This window comes from Neofelis nebulosa, chromosome 6 (genome assembly GCF_028018385.1).
Source record: "Neofelis nebulosa isolate mNeoNeb1 chromosome 6, mNeoNeb1.pri, whole genome shotgun sequence".
NCBI classification, from domain to species: domain Eukaryota; kingdom Metazoa; phylum Chordata; class Mammalia; order Carnivora; family Felidae; genus Neofelis; species Neofelis nebulosa.
Genome location: NC_080787.1, coordinates 136,469,371 through 136,487,388, shown reverse-complemented (window position 1 = coordinate 136,487,388; position 18,018 = coordinate 136,469,371). Strand labels below are relative to the sequence as shown.

At 35.9% G+C, this 18,018-nt stretch overlaps 1 protein-coding gene across 7 annotated transcripts in view; it reads right to left on the bottom strand.

Moving 5' to 3' along the window:
- The window catches only part of STXBP5 (syntaxin binding protein 5), a 170,711-nt gene that overhangs the window by 130,196 nt on the left and 22,497 nt on the right, over positions 1-18,018 (bottom strand). For all 7 annotated transcript variants that reach the window (XM_058735568.1, XM_058735570.1, XM_058735571.1 and 4 more), the window contains exons 3-4: positions 13,763-13,844; positions 9,883-9,983 (exon numbers count right to left, since the gene is read on the bottom strand). In XM_058735568.1, coding sequence (XP_058591551.1) covers positions 9,883-9,983; positions 13,763-13,844 — 183 coding nt within the window. The remainder of the gene's footprint in view (positions 1-9,882; positions 9,984-13,762; positions 13,845-18,018) is intronic.

The window sequence follows — 18,018 nt, the reverse complement described above, 5'->3', positions numbered from 1 at the left end:
CTCACTCCACTCCTTCCTAACATTATTCAGATATTCATTAGAGTACCCATGTCTTCCTCAAGATACCCATATACCTTTGGAGGCTGAGTTCCAGACGTGAACCAAACCAACCAGTGTAATTCCGCTCACTTGCTGCCATTTTAAGTCAGGTAATCCAAAGTTAAAACCAGTTAGATATACTCCATGTGTGACTGGTCAACTTCTTTAGGATCTCAATTACATTTGTAAAAATCCCTTCACAGCATCACTTTGATTAGCATTGGTTGAATAATTAGGAGAAGGTGTATGTATACCAGGGGACAACACCTTGGGGAACCACGTTAGAATCCTGGCTCTAAGTCTGCCCTTTAACCTCTGAAGATTCACATTCCTCCTAAATACAAAAAACATTCACTTGATCCCTACATCTCCAAAGTCTCAACCAATTACATTATCAAGTCCAAAATCCCCTTAAATTATCATCAGCTAAAAAATCCCAAATCTCATCATCTGAATTTGCTGCATATGAGAATCCCAACTGGAATCCATTAGATATAGCTCTTGGGCACAATTACAGTCCATCTGTGGACCTATGAAACTAAAGACACAAATTATCTGTCCCCAATACGCTCAGCATTCAATGGTGGGACAAGCATAGGATAACAGTTACAGAAATTCCTGTTCAAAATTGGGAAAAGAGGAAGTTAAAAAGGAGCCACTGGTCCTTAACAGTTTTGAAATCAAACGTTGGGATTTTCTTAATTAGGTTTCAAGGTCTGGGAATAATCCTCTGTAGCTCTCAGCTCCACCCTCTTAACCATCCTTCCTTTTTCATCCAAGATAGCACTTGCCTGGAGTAGGTAGTTTTATCAGACTGCTTCTGGCTGGCAGCCTCCTTTCATTTTGTACTGTCTCTTTCAGGCCAAGCTGGCAATATTCTGCTATACAATTTTCTCAAACTGTGCATCTTAAAGCATTCTAGAGGTTCTCTAGTTTTATTAAAAAGATTTGCAATCTCTTAAAAGAGCTCTTTGTGTGACTAAATACTTGGACCTTTAGTCATTAGATTTTTAGTAAAATGTTGTTCAGCCACACCTTCATGTTTTTTCTCTATGCCATACTGAGAAACAATTTTTTTTACCAACTGGATCAGGGTAAGAATTTCCTAAATCATCAAATCCTGGTTCCTTTAATAATTCTTTTTTCAATTTATTTTTCTCCTCTTGCATTTTACTATAAAGCAGCAAAAAAAAAAAAAAAAATCAGGTGACACTGTCAATCCTTTCCTTGGAAATCTCATTAGGTAAATATCTAAGTTAATCACTTACACATTATGCAGGAGACACTTCTGTTAAGCTTCCCACCACCGCTAAATAACAAGGAACCACTTCATCCAGTTTCCATAAAGATGTTCCTCTCTCCCTTCTATGTCCTCATTGGCAGTAGTCTCCAAGTCTAGAGCCCTACAGCCTACTCAATGCAATTTCGACTTCTATCACATTCCTCAGTTTTTTTCAACCTCTATTCACTGCCCAGTTCCAAAGCAATTTCCACATTTTTAGGTATGTGCTACAGCAGCACCTCACTTCTAGGTACCAAAATCTGTATTAGTTTTTTTTTTTTTTTTTTTATTGCTGTGTAACAAATTACCACAAAATTAATACCTAAGAAAACACTCATTTATTCTCTGTTTCTATAGGTCAGATGTCCAGGCACTGCATGACTCATAGCCTCCATTCAGACTCAGAAGGCTGAAATCCAAACATCAGCAAGGAGACATTCCTGTGTCCCCTTCTGGAGGTTCTGGGAAGAATCCGCTCTAAAGCTCTAGCAGGTTGCTAGTAGAAATCAGTCTCGTGGTTGTAGGACTCAATATCCCTTGCACTGAATCCCTGTCATGCCCTGAACCCTGTGCCAGGAAGAATCCAGTCCTTTTTAAAGGCTCAGTTAACTAAATCAGGTTTGCTGAGAATAACTGCTCTATCATTAGGTCAATTAATTGGGACCTCAATGACATCTACAAAAAACCTTCACCTAGAGTTAAGTAGTGTTTGTATAAATAACTAGAAGTTGGTGTGTGGACATGAGGGGGCAGAAATCTTGGGACCCATTTTAAAATTCTGTCTACCCCACATATATGTTTAGGACAGGAACTGTTGGGTTATGGAATTTGTGAATACTGCAAAAACATTTTTCTGAAGTGACTAAAACTTAACACTTCCAGCAGAATATGCAAAGTTCTGATAGCGTCTCATCCAAGCCAACGTTTTAGCCCTTCTGATGGATGTGTAGTGATAATCTGGTTGGTTTTAGTCTGCATTGTCCTGATCACTGACTTCTGTCTTAAAAGAAGTCAGTATATCTTTAAGTTGAAAGACTGAATTAGTTATTCTATCCTAGGTTTTTAACATAAACTTCTAAAATGACATTTATCCACATTATGTCATACTTATTATATGTCTGGGCTCTGATGTAAGCTATTCAAGCATTTTATTCATCTTTCTTATCCCAATACCTAGCACACAGAATGCACCCAATGTTTGCTGAACTGAACATCATTCACCTTCTAAAGTGTATTTTTTTCATTTCCAAATTTAAAGCACTGTTCCCACTCTATATTCCTCCTAGGCCAATCAATAATGGCACAGGAGCCAACCTTTTTTAGCAGTCTAAGACATAATTTGTCTGAGCCAGTATTACATGAATACAGTTAGAGGAATAATATATGCCCCGACTGTACCAATCATTAATCTACCTAGCTTTCTTGCCCTCAACATAAAAAGTAAACTGTTTTCATTCATTATTTTGTCTTTATTATTTTTCACAAGCCTTAGGTCATTTTGCCCATTAAGAGAGATAAATTATTCTTATATTCACCTTTGATTATGTGTCCCCCTCCTTCCATACAATCTTTTCATACCTGAATACATAAGGCCCTTATGTAACTAGACCAGTCTCTTTGGATGTCTCTCTGAACTTCCTTGTCAGAATTTCTTAGTTATGGATAATTTTCTTCTAGGAAGCTATCCAACACTTCCTGACCATCTTTCCTTTTACAGTCTCAAGGTCATCAAATCACAATCATCTTCCCTCTAAATAAACACTGACAGTTTCCTTTTTTCTTTTTAAATTTTGTCTCAGGACATGGTTCTCTAATAATCCCTGAGATGACTCATCACTTCCACAGAACTCCAAGCAATTCTCTTTCCTGGATTAGAATTAGGTCCAGAATAGCAGACCCTCTGTCAGGCTTCCTAACAGCCTGCATTCCATTCCATTACTGTGTTCTAGTCCTCAATTTCATCACACAAAATCACTCTTATTTCTAATGCTTGTACACTTTTCATTAAGCTACTTAAAAGAGAAATATTTTGCCAATATGACACAATTACTACAAAAACTATAATTCTAGATTTCTAATGTGTTGCAATATGATTATTTTTTTTTTTCTTATTCAGTATGTGCAGTGAATTAATTCAAAATCTTTGGAAGACCTGTACAGATATTTTAAGGGCTGGTAGCTAGCCAAATATTCTTTTACAGCTATGCCCTGTTCATGTTTATACTGAGCAAATTATAAGCCTCATGAATATGCAAAGCACAAATTTAAGTAATATTTTAATTAAGAGTATAATGGGATAAATCAGTTTTTGTTTCTACAATAATTTATTTTTTGCTACTAAGAAAATCTAATGCTACAGCAGCAGTCACTTCCTGAAGTACCTTACAGGCATCAACTCCTCCACTGAGGTCCTAGTATCTGAATAAATTACTCCATCTCTGAAATATTTTCTTAAGGACTTTAGACACTGATGCACCATTGATAACTGTTAGGATGAAATTTGTTATTACTAATGTATTCCATAGAATATTGCATTTTCCTAACCATTAGAATGCATGCATGCTTTTTTTAGTCTCTAAACCAGTACTTGTATCTAATAACAAATGAATAGATATGTGTCAGAATAAAAGAAATATATCTTAAAAGAAATACATTAATTTCAGTATTAAAGACTCAGCTATTCAGGTGTCTAACATATTTATGGAGAAAAATTCTACTCTTTGAAATTTCACTTGGGGAAATTTTTCTTGACCCCAGAGACTAAATAAAATTTATGTGAAAGTGTTTTATGAACAACACAGAATTATTAGAGATAATTATTAGAGATATAATAATTAGACAATAGAAGGTTTTAAAGAGGAAATCCCAGATCTATAATTTAGTCTTCAGTCTTAAAATGTTTCATATATTTTTAACTGCTCTAACATGGTTGAGAATACTGGTCATGTTCAAGGTGATAAAAAACTAGCAGAACAGATAGTTGTAGTTGCTTATAAATCCATGAACTCCTCCCAATTAAACTTCGTTAAAATAAATAAATAAACAGAGAAGCTAAATGGAACATACTCTAATTAAAACAAAAAAACCTACCAGACAGAATTTTACTTGTCAAATTCTCATTTTCCACCAAAGCCAAAGAATCTCTCTGTTACATGTATAAAGCCATGTAGAGCCAATATCATCGGCTCTAAGGATTTTCCAATGTCAATTAGTTGTTTCTATAATGACTGTCTAGTAAGTCAAATCTCTGGTACAGCTAATGCAGATACTTCAAGTTACAAAATTATTACTTTAAGTAAATACAATACCTTTAAAAAAAAGCAACAATATAGGTGATTTCTAAGGCACTGTTCCAAATGCTTTGTACATATTACTTATTTTATATGTATTAACTTTATAATATGCACCTTGGGGCTTTTGTGAGACAATAATTATCCATTTTACAGATCACAAAACTCATACAGTTAATAGGTGACTGAGCTATGCACTAAGATTCTACATAGGCAGTTTGGCCCAAAGTCTGAACTCTTAACCAATATGGTACAATGCTTTTCAATGATAGAGAAAATCATATCTGAAGCTAAGTAACCAAGTACGGTAAGAACTAAACTTGACAATCAGCATACGTAGGTTGCTAACCAAGGAGGAGATTTATAAGCTTATGTTATCCCCCAACTCAAAATCATTTACGGGAATTGAGATACATATTTATTTACTATGAACAAATGTCATTTTAACAGGCCTATCTGGGAAGCTAAGCTTGTCTTAACTTTGACCAAGATCCTAATGGCAAAGCCCAAGTCTGTCTTGTTTACCAAAGCACACTCAGCAGCTAGCATTAAGCTGGCACATAACAGGCATTCTATAATTACCTATAGAATAAATTGGGATAAGAGGAAGTTGTTTTAACATATGAGAGAAAAGAAATGATAAAGAATTACATGGATCAAAGAGGAAAAATTTCTGCAAATCATTAAACCAACACACAAAGCAATAAAGTAATCTGCCCAATTTCATATAGTTAAAACTAAGACTTGAGACTCTCAATTTCTTTTTCTTTTGGTATTTCTTTTGGTATTTTCCTCAATACCAAAAAAGTGAAATTCTATCCAAATACCCACATTACATAGTTGTACAAGATGTGAATGTACTTAACACTACTGAACTGTACACTCAAAAATGGTTGCGATAATCAATTTTACATGTATTCTAGCACAATTTCTAAGTCAAAACTGGAAAAATCCATATTATGAAAAAATATAATTTAAATCACTACATTAGTTTCCATTATATTCACAAATTTCTACTACATTAAGAAAATTTACTTACAAAAATAAAACAATATTATGATAAAAAGTTTACCTTATTTAACAAATGTAATGAAATGAAATGAAAAGTTACTTAAATTAAATAAAAATTTTCATAGTTTTCTACCTTTCCTAGTCTCAAAAGTAAAAACGTAAATGGCATAAAAATGAAATGGAGTAATTTAACTATTAAGTTGGCCGAATCCACTGTGAAATAAGGAGAAAACCAACTAGGTGACTCGTTATTGTACTTTGATGTCAAGAATAAAAATAAGCACTCTGGTAGTCATTAAAAATATTCACAAGATTTCCTGCTTTTTAAAATTGTTGGTGATGAGAGTGAAATGAGAGATGGCCATGATACTTATTCCCACAGCCCATGAAATAAGAGTGCAAGAGATGTGTCATTTCCAGGCAGAAACTTTAAGAGCCAACACATGCATCACCACAGTCTCTTTCTCCCTCCTATAGTGACTGGCAATGTTGTAAAGACCGGCTGTTCCTTAGCCAGGTTCTGGAATAGTGGTAATGAAAAGGAACAGAGTTCCAGCAAACCCACAGAGGATGTATAGTATAAGCAAAAATAAATTGTTGTTGCATTAAGTCATTAAGACTTGAGTCATTAAGATTATAGCATAACCCAGACAGACTATCCTGATGGACACAGATATAAAAACGGAATGTAAAGTAATTAAAAAAAAAAAAAAAAAAAAAAAGGATAGATTCCTACAAATGTGGGAGATGGAAGGACTAGCAGGGCATGGCAAGATTTTGTCTCTTCCCCTACCTAGAGACAGGTGCTCTAACAGAAGGTTTCCATCCAGGTACAGATTACAGTCCTGAAAGAGAGCTCAGGCTGAGGGGCAGCTAAGTCTTGCCACCAAGGGTATGTTCCTAGAGCTGGAGGAAACCTCTACTGTGCCTTCCTCTCCCCATCTGTAGCTAAGCACGGAAGAAAGTGAGGCTCCTCCCAATTGCTACCTCTCTCCTTCCCGCCCCTTGAAGAAATCTGAACTTCAGCCTTGAGAGAATAGAAGTAGCTTCATCCATGAGACATCAAGCCCATTCCTTAACATTTTAGGTCCAATGGCTGCCATACAAGTCTAGCTATCCTAGAGGATCTCATGCTAAGAGGATATTCAAGGAACAAGTATTGCCCTAATGAAGTCCAAGGGGAAGTTGAACTTTGAACAGGACCAACTAATTTCTGCTGGTCAGGTGGGTAAAGACTATTACAAAACTCAAAACCAGGAACTCTATCAGTTTATTTCATTTGTAACTTTTAGGACCATCGCATATAACTGTGCAGAATATGCCCTGCATAATAGCACCCAACCCAGGAAGGTAGTGGTGGACTCTGTGAGGCTGCATTCACCAAGAAGACAGGTTCCTTTTTTGTACTTCACACAAAGGTGCCTTCTGTTTGTCAAGATTGTGCCTACAGGCACCTTATAGACGAACTCGCCATTCTTTACCCACTTTTACCAGAATTTCTTGGAGACCATCCCTGGAAGCACTATTGAAGAGACTTACTTCATACCTGACCATCATAGGACTGTGACTATTCTGCAACCCGTTGAACTTCAGACCTTTCTGCATGAAGATATACCATAATAACCTACAGTATATGTTTGTGATTTTGGACCACATACTGCTACATTCCTGTGTCCCGGTGAGAAATATGGACAGGCCACTGGCACTGAGGTATCACAGGCATTCTTCTGTTGGAATTCTACATCCTGGTAGCACCAGCATCCTTCCAGTGGGTAGCAGATCACAACACTACATGGACCAAATGAAATCACTGTGATGTGCTAGAGTCCAGTTTCCTAACTTTGACACTCTTGATATTTTGGACCAGATAAACTCTTTGTTATGAGGGACTGACTGCTTTGTCACTGTAAGATATTTGGCAGCATCCCTGGCCTTTATCTACTAGAAGCGAGTAGCACTGCTCACCCCTCCCTCCTCTAACTGTGACAAAACAGGTCTATAGACATTGTCCAATGCCCTCGGGGCGGGGGGGGTAAAATCACACCAGGAAGACAGCAACTCTGCTAGACCTATACTTCCATTTCCAGCAGGTGCTATGAGACTGACAAGATGTGCACTAGCACTAAGATGTCTATCACTATCTCCACCTGCTTGATGGTATCTGAAGTTGATGCAGGACTCCCCCTGCGATCCAGGTGGCAAGGAGACTAAGGAATTCTGCCTGGCAAGTTGAGCCTGGCCCTATTCCTAGCAGGTAGAAAAGAACTGAACCTTAACTGTTTGCTTTTCCTGCCCTATGTCACCCTCCCTCCTTCCATTAACTCCTCCTTCACTTCTGTCCCTCTCCTGGAAGAAGCAGAACCATGACTCCAAGTTACTAAGATGATCTATCTTCCCAAGCAAGATGTAGCCCAACAGCAAATTTTGCTACTGATCCCGGCCAACTCTGGTCTCTGAACACCACACGGTGTAAACAGGTCTTGGTGTTGGCTGAAGAAGTCTGAACTGCTATATTCTCACCAGCCTTTTTAGCTTGCCTACTTTGGAGGGCCACCGTGGGCAAAAACCCAGACTTACAAATTGACCTATTTATATAACCTGAACAGATCAACATTTATCAAAGCAGGAATGGTCTGATCCTTGGATATGCACTGGGCAGTCTGATGCCTGGCTTTCACAGAAAACAGGGCCTTAAAGACACTAACCTCACTGCATTTAGATACTACATAGACCCAGATTTCTTAACTTTGGCACATATACATATATATTCACATCTGCTCCTGCTTATGAGTGCGCGCACACACACACACACACACACACACACACACACACACACACATTTTTATATATACATCAAAAAATATATCTCATAAGCAATGGGGGGGCTATATTTTTTACTCTTATTTCATGCTGAAGTAAGTTCTAGATGAATTAAAGATTTAGCACAAAAATGTAACTTTAAGAGCATTATAAGAAAATATGGGAGGGGCTCCTGGGTGGCTCAGTTGGTTAAGCATCCAACTCTTGATTTTGGCTCATGTCATGATTTCACAGTTCATGGAATTGAGCCCCAAGTTGGCTCTGCACTGACAGCATGGAGCCTGCTTGGGATTCTGTCTCTCCCTTTCCCCCACTCACACGTGTTCTCTCTATTCCTCTCAAACTAAATAAATTTTACAAATTAAAAAAAAATAAAATATGGGAGAATTTTTAATCAAATTAGGACGGAAAAGGTCTAATATACAGTAGAATATTACTGGGACATAAAAAGGAATGAAATCTTGCCACTTGCAACGACATGGATGGATCTAGAAGGTATAATGCTAAGTGAAATGAGTCAGAGAAAGACAAATACCATATGATTTCACTTACATGTTAAATTTGAGAAACAAAACAAATGAACAAAAGACCAAAAAACCAGACTCTTAACTATAGAGAACTGATGGTTACCAGAGGGGAGGTGGGTGAGGGAATGGGTAAAGTAAGTGAAAGAGGATTAAGAGTACACTTATGATGAGTACTGAACAATGTACGTAAGTGTTGAATCACCATATTGTACACTGAAAACTAACATAACACTGTGTGTTCATTATACCGGAATTAAGAAAGTAAAAAACAAGGTCTTACTAATCATAGCACAAAGCTCACAAGTCATATACGAGATTTCTGTGACCAAACTGTTATACTTCTACGAATTTACCTCACAGATAGACTTGAATAAATGGATGAAGACATATATGTAACATAACATCACAACACAGCAGAGGAAACGAACAGCAGACCGAAAAGGATATAAATGTCCATTGATGAAGACTGACTAAATTAGGGTACTTCCATACAATGGAATATCATGCTGTTGTGAAAATAACAAAGGAAGGCTGGCCTGTATCCAATAGTTAACAATCAGATATATTATTGCGTGAACACAAATTATAGAAGGAATATATAATGCCTTCCCTTTTATGCAAAAAAAAAAAAAAAAAAAAAAGGAGCTATATACAGAGATTTTTGCCTACATGCACAGACTAAGTATTTCTAGAAGGACACAAAACAAATTTATGTGGTGTCTCTGGAGAGGGAAATGGGTCTGGAAAGGAAGGAAACTTGCTTTTTATTGTATATCCTTTGAAGTTTTTGAATTATTTTTTAGATTGTGCATAAAGTCTATCACAAAAAAATAAAATCAAAGAATAAAATTCAAAGAAAACATTTCAAAATAGAATAACAAATATCATATATAGGATAACAAAGAATTCTTACCTTTCTCTGCAAAATTTAAGTGAATGTAAAATGGCAGGTCTCTTTTGACGTAAATTCCATAAATGTAAGGTGTCATCAGCCAAGGCACTCACGAGAGCTCCCTTAAAAATAAAATGTAATACATTTTACACAGAATATATTTTGCAAACACTAAAGCTACTAAAGAGCTGCCAAAAAAAATCTTCCCAGACTTCAAAACTTTCTGCCAATAGGTTTAGTTTAGAGAAATATTTGCCTCACCCAAATTCTAAACAGCAGGTGTAAAACGGTGTGTTACATGTATATGGATGTGTAAGAAATGTTTTAACTTCAGTAAAGTATAATTTCGTATCTTATACACTACAAGCATACTAGAATCTAGTTGGATATTAAGGTTGATAACTAGCTATATAAAATTAGAGGTCAGACTATTTGGGTGGCTTGACCACTACCGTACATCTTCCTTGGGTAAAAGAAAAATACAATATGAAGGAACCTTCATATTTTATTTGGCTTAAGACAAATTCTTCTGAATGTACTATGCCTAGATCCTAATTCTACTACTAGAATGATACAGAAAATAAAGATACCATTTAGCACACTCTAACTTCAATATTTAAAGGGTTGAACAATCAACCAATTTAGAAAGTTAAAATATCTGATAGTATTAAATCCTGTTAAGCATGGAGAAGAAAATCTCTGGTCCTAGGTGAGAATCACACAGGAAGCTCAGTCTCACCCGTGACCTGACAAACCAGAATTTTCAGAGCAAGGACCTCTGTGTATTTATAAAAGTCTTCAGAGGTGATTCTGATGTGTGAACAGGATTAAGAATCTCTGGACTGAGGCTGATTTATTAAGACATGCGCATGTTTTCCTCAAAAGAGTCAGATACTTTTCATCTCTACTGACAGAATAAATTTTAAAAAATGTAATATGAAGAATTTATGTTAATTTCAAAAAGGATTTGCAGTTCTAATCATTTAGGTTATTATGAGAAATTTTAAAATCTCCTTTTTTAACTTAAGAGTTTCTCATTTATCAGAGAGGATTAAAATAGCTCTAAAGGCAAAATTTACATTAAATCATCTCTCCAAGGCCTTTCCCCTTTCGCAATTCTATGGAGGCTACTCTATTGTGTAATTCCTACTGCTACATGACTACCAGTAAGCAGAAATAAAGTCCACACACTCTCCCTTTCACTAGAAAGCACCGTCTTGTCTAATATCACTTTGAAGCAGGGATGCCTAGTGGCTCAGCTGGGTGAGTACCCGACTCTTGATTTCAGCTCAGATCATGATCCCAGGGTAGTAGGATCAAGCCCTGTGTCAGATACCACACTGGGCACGGAACTGCTCAGGATTCTCTCTCTCTTTCCCTCTGTTCCTCTCTCCCACTCACGCTTTCTCCCTCTCTCCCTAAAAAAAAAAAAAAAAAAAGATAAACAAAAATATATAAAAAATACATCATTTTGAAGCAGTGAAACTCAAAGGATTCAGAGTATCAAAGATCTGTACTCTTCATTCTTATTTCCACCATAGTTTCACAGCATGTCAACTTCTCTCTCATGATGTACACACCGTTTTGAAATCTCAAGAAGAGATGTAGAGCCAAAATGGCAGTAACAGCTTGACTACCTCCTCTGATGGCTCCTTTACCTATATATATGGTTTACTAAAAACAAAAGCAAATGCCTACTCTCAATGATCAGATTTCCATATCTAACCTCATTTAAATATTCATATTTTGAAAAGCATTTTTAAAACAGTAACATCACCTTCAAGTACTCAAAAAGTAACATTCGAGCATGTAAAATAAAAAGTCACATCCAAGAACTCTATGATGACTCCTATTAAAAAGAACCCTGTAATACAAATGACAACATAAACTACTTAAGATTTCTAAAATTTAGGTGTATAGGTAATCTGCAATATGTTATTTACATTGGTTCATGTACAGCTTCTTTTTTTAATGTTTATTTTGAGAGAGAGAGAAAGCAAGTGAGCAGGGGAGGGGCAGAGAGAGAGGGATAGAGAGAATCTCAAGCAGGCTTTGTGCTGTCTGCACAGAGCCTGACACAGGTCTCAAACTCACAGTGAGATCATGACCTGAGCCGAAATTAAGACACTAAACTGAGCCACCCAGGTGCCCTGGTTCATGTACAGCCTTAAGAAATAATCTTAACACAAGTATAAAGATGGAGAACAGGTTAATGGTTGCCAGGGATTAGGGACTGAGAGCAGGAAGGGGCACAATTACAAAAGGGTAGCCTTAGGGAATTTCTTTATGATGATGAAACTGATCTGTATCTTGTTCAAGGTGGTCATTACACAAATCTATATGTGTCATAAAACTGCACAGAACCACACACACACACACACACACACGAGTGCATGTAGAAACCTGGTGGTGAAATCTAAATAAGGTCTATAGTCTAGCTAATAGTAGTATATGGACGTTATTTTGCTGGTTTGAGATCTTACTACTGTTATACATAATGTTACTATTGGGGGAAGCTGGGTGGAGTACACACAGGACCTCTTTATTTTGAAACTAACTGCTAATAGAATTATTTCATAACAAAAGTGTTTTAAAAACAGGAAACTAATCTTGAGTCCTCCTAACAGGGTTCCACAACTTTCTATATTATGATTTCTTTTGTACTTTAACATTTTACAATACCTATTACACAATTCTACACAGAACACTGAAGTTTTTAAATTACACTTCTGACCCTGAAAAGCCTAAACAGTTGCACATTAATATTCTGATATAAATAAAAACATTTTACATAAGGTTAGAGGTATCAAGTATTGTTTTTTTCCACTCATATATATTTAAGAATTTATTCCACGGAACCTAAGGACATGAGGGCAAAAAGAACGTCCACAGACTATCACCACATCTGAAGATAGAGGAGACTTTTCTGGAGTAATTTCTTATGACCAGTTTTTCCTGCCCATCACTGCATACAATAAACATCATTCTCAGTGTTGCTCATATTTTTAATTTTTTAACTTTTTATTATTCTTTTTAAAATTCCAGTTAGTTAACATACAGTGTTATATTAGTTTTAGGTGTACAACATAGTGATTCAACACTCCCATACCTCAGCTGGTGCTCATCAGGACAAGTGCGCTCCTTAATGCGCATCACCTGTCCCCCATCCCTACACACCCTTCTCCCCTCTGATAACCATCACTTTGTTCTCTATAATTAAGAGTCTGTTTCTTGATTTGTCTCTTTCTATTCCTTTTGCTCATTTGTTTCTTAACTTCCACATATGAGTGAAATCATATGTTATTTCTCTTTCTCTGACTTATTTCACTTAGCATTATACTCTCCAGCTCCATGTCATGGCAAAAACTTTTTTTAAAACCTGCAAGCATGCTGTCTACACTGCTGATAAAATAGTATTTGTTTCCTGAGCTCCTTCCTAACTTTATACTCCATCAAAAAGAAAGGCAGCATCAATTACTTGAACGAGTAAGTGACAAAACAAGAATTTTGGACAATAACCAGTTTCTAATGGATTTTCGTTTCCTGGTTATATTTCAAACAATTTATTAGAGAAGCACATTTTGTCGTTTATAATAAACTCAATCTCTAAAAACAGTTTTTTAATACAGATTTTAACGTTACATAACTTTCAATATCCATGAAATAAAACTTAAATGTAGCACCTTATTCCATTCTATTTGCAACACTGTCTTGAGAAACATCTTACATTATTTATGTAACTTCCCATGATGATGCCATAAAGTGAACTGCTATTAGCTCTGATCTTTAAGAAATTCACTTTTGTACAAATATTTAAATATGAATGCATGCAACAAATCTGAAAGACCAGATGTGCCCCTATTTCATATATAAGTAGGACAGATTAAAGCAATTCACTAACCTCATTAATCAGGAACTGAAGCTGGATTACTGCAGCTCCACTGTCATGTTGACAATAACATTCTACTCCTGGACGACCAAAGCTGTGATTAATTTCATTAAGGAGTCTATAGTATGCATGGGCTTTTTATAGCAATTGCTAAGTTATATAATAGACCAACATTCCAATGACCTGATATTCAACTCAGGCTTTTTACTGAGATTGAGATTCAGAGTTACATTTATTACACATCAATCAAATCAGATAGCTTCTGCTCATAATCAGAAGTCTCAGAGATTATAGGTCTAGAAGAAATAAGTAGCTGTTCTTTCTAGAAAACAAAAGAACTATCAAAAACAACAATATACAGAACACAAAATATATTTAATACACTTTACTCTGGCTCAGGTATTTTTTTTTTCTTTCCCTTAAAATAAAAAGAGAAAAGATAGTTGATCTGCAGAACATCCAATTTTGCCCAAGACAGCAAACAAATCTGAAAAGCAGAGACATGTCATTTTAGAAAAATGCTTTTGGAGCCAATCTTTTTAGTGGCATTGTTCACACCTATAGTGTTATTTTTCAATAGTGTAAGTTAATATAACCACGTAACTATGTTTGCAATTGTGGCATGTTATATTACCAATGAACATATCAATCTTTTACAACAGGCTTGAATACAAAATATGCAAACTTCTATTAATTTCCCCATGATAATAAAAATAAACACACATTTTCTGTGTCAGGCATTATACTAAACATGTCATATATATTAACTCATTTAATCCTCATAATCTATGAAGAATATATAGTTTCTCCCCTATGAACAATAAGAAACTGAAGCACAGAGGAGTCAAGTAACTTGTAAGTCACACGACTAGAAAGCAGCAGAGGAGCGATCTGAATAAGCATTCTGGCTCCAGAGTCTATACTCTTAATACTAAGGTATGCTAACAACAAAACAAAAAATCCAAACACTTATACAACTTACTATGTGCCAGACATTATTACATGCTTTTTATTTTCATAAACCTGAAATAAGAAATTAGCCATTTTAACATGCTGCTTATCTACTTTTCACTAGTTAATAAATATTAACTGAAAATAAAAATTTATATCTAAAACTAAGATATGATGGGATTTAATAGAATTGTTAGTAAATATTAACTGAAAATAAAAATTTACATCTAAAACCAAGATATGATGGGATTTAATAAAACTGTAGCTCTCTTTATACAATGCCATTATTCAGGTATATAGACTATTTCCTATATTCTATTAATACATGCCCCCTAGGGTTCTTAAGTAAAAATAATCACACTAAAAGTTAAATTCTTATTTTCTGTGCACCTTTTCCTTCTGAGTTCTAGAAGTTTTTCTAGGAGATATTTATTTTCCAGGGATTTTGTTCATTTTATTGCCAGCAATTAATTGCTCTAATATTTCATAAACTAATAGACTAATCATGCATGTTTAGCTTATACTACCCTACTCTTTAAACATCTTTAAACTTTTACCATCACCATCATCATCATCAGTATTAATAGTACTATTTTCACTACAACAATTGCCCAAAAGCATCTACAGGAAGCTAGATTTCGATGGCTCTACTGGCACGGTACCAAATCACACCTGTTTGGCCGAAGAAAGAAATACCTACATCTCTGTTCATCCATTTTTTTTGTCAGGATGACAGCACAGACTCTGCCTTTTTAGCTAGCAGAGTGAGTCTAATTCTAATCCATCCAGCTAAATTAGTCTTGCTGGCACCAATCAGCATATTCTAAAATTCTCATTTTACATGGAGTAAAACTTCTCTTATTATCAGATGAGAAGTTAATGAAAAATGTGAGCTATTATGAAAAATCATACAAATTCTATTTACCTATCATATTTTTCAGAAGTCATATATAATTTTGCATATCTTGTGATATTATCCAAACACTTCTAAATATTTTTTTAAGTGTTTAATGTTTCCTTGTTTTTGAGAGACAGGGTGTGAGCAGGAGAGGGGCAGAGAGAGAGGGAGACACAGAATCCAAAGCAGGCTCCAGGCTCTAAGCCGTCAGCACAGAGCCCGACGCAGGGCTCGAACTCACAAACCGCGAGATCATGACCTGAGCTGAAGTCAGACACTCAACTGACTGAGCCACCCAGGCGCCCCTAAAGTATTCTTTAACTGAATACTAGAGTTCAGAATTGTTTTTCTTAAATAAAACATAGCTATAACTACCCCGGTATAGGATCTGTAGTTTAATATTTTAAATGGAACTTTAAAGATACTGGCAATGCATTCTAAGTGTAGCATTCACATAGAATCTATTTCTTTTCTGATCATTTACTGTTATACATACAGCATCAGAGAAATTTTAGGTGACTGACCTTCATGAAGTCCAACCCTCTGGGGCGCCTGGGTGACTCAGTTGGTTAAACAGCAGACTCTTGACTTTGGCTCAGGTCATGATGTCACGGTCTGTGGGATTGAGCCCCATGCCAGGCTCTGCACTGACAGCATGGAGTCAGCTTCAGATACTCTCTCTCTCTCTCTCTCTCTCTCTCTCTCTCTCTCTCTCTGCCCCTCCCCTGCTCATGTTCTCTCTCTCTCTCAAATAAATAAACTTAAAAAAAAAAAAAAACCCTCCATTTTGTATTCACATTTCATCAGTTTATATATTCTTAAAGTGAACTAATTACTTGATTATAACATCAAATATAACAGGCACAAACAGATGTGGGAATACACAGAACCGATTCTTGGTTAAGTAAAGTATAAGCAAACAGCTCTGCTAACTAGGGCCCAATGGTTTGAAAACTTTAGCATGCTGTGAGCATCAATCAATATTTTATTCATAGAGACTGGAAAGTATCTGTAAGTCCAGGAAGTCGGTTATATGGAGGTCAAGAAAGGTTTGTTCTTACTCCATGTATGGCCAGAAAAACTGCACTTTTTTATGACATTAATATTAATATAGTCACAGCTAAGATGATAAATATACTTTAATAAACAAGAAGCACTTACTATCTACTAAGTTTTAGGCTCTGTATCTTAAATACATAACTGTACTTAATCTTCACGGTAACTCTGAAAGGTAGTTATTATCCATATTTTACAAATGATAATTCTGAGGCTCAGATAAGTGCTTTTTCTCAAGGTTACTACTGGTTTCTTTCTTTTTTCCTTTGGATAAGGTAGTACTATGCTGCAGCCAGCCCTGAAGGATCCTGATACTATAAAAGTCCCATGTGTTGGGGAAAACATGCTAAGTCGTTACTTCATTGTAACAAAAAGCTTAAAATAAAATTTTAAGGAACGGAAATTACCTACATATAATCAAAAAATATTAGATTGAAAGACTGTAAGTTCCAAAGCAAGTAGTTCTCAATCCAGGCAGTGTGTCAGAATCACAGCTCTACTGCAGATTTACTAAACCCAAATTGCCTGAGAAGTAGCCTAGTTAGGTACCCTTTTTTGTTTGTTGTTGTTGATGTGCCGCAGGAACATCTGAGGCACAGTGAGAATCAAGACACCTACTTTCAAGTCGGCTCACATGCCGGCTCCACCAGTACTTGCTGTGACCTGAGAATTACTACAACGCTCCACTTTCTTATCTACAAGATGCAGATGCCTATCTAGCCTAGCTTGCAGAACTATGATGAGAATTAAAACCACTGAGAGTGTACTCCCCAAATGGTAGCCATTATCATTATTTAACTGGCATATTCACTGCTTTAACAAGAATTCAAGATACCCTACAGTTGACATATCATAATGTAAGAAAAAAACAACTTTGCCTATATTCGATTCCTAATATAGTTATACCTATAATTATAATGGTGTCTGCTCCTTTCTATATGCAGCAATCAATTATAAGACAAAGGCAAACTGCAAGGCTACAGTGAGTATTTCCTGCTGTCAATATAGCTTACCTTATAATTCTGAACTCCAGTGTACTCTTTTTAAAATGGTCTTATCTTCCTATAATGGATACCTTTGGTCTCTTTTTTGTTGTTGTTTTGTTTTTTTGTTTGTTTTTACTGCTCGCCTATCAAGAGCTAGGGTATCTACCTAATCCTACTGTCATCTTTGTCTCTGGAGTAAACCAACTAATTTATATGGCCCATGACACAGGCCATAAACTGCGTGCACAACTACTTACGGGTTTTGTCCAAACAAGCACCATCATAACTCCTGAATAAGAGCTGCAGAAGACAAGACTAAAACAGGTTGAAATCAAAGTATTTGAATTTAGGTATGAACCTCTAAGTAAACAACAGGG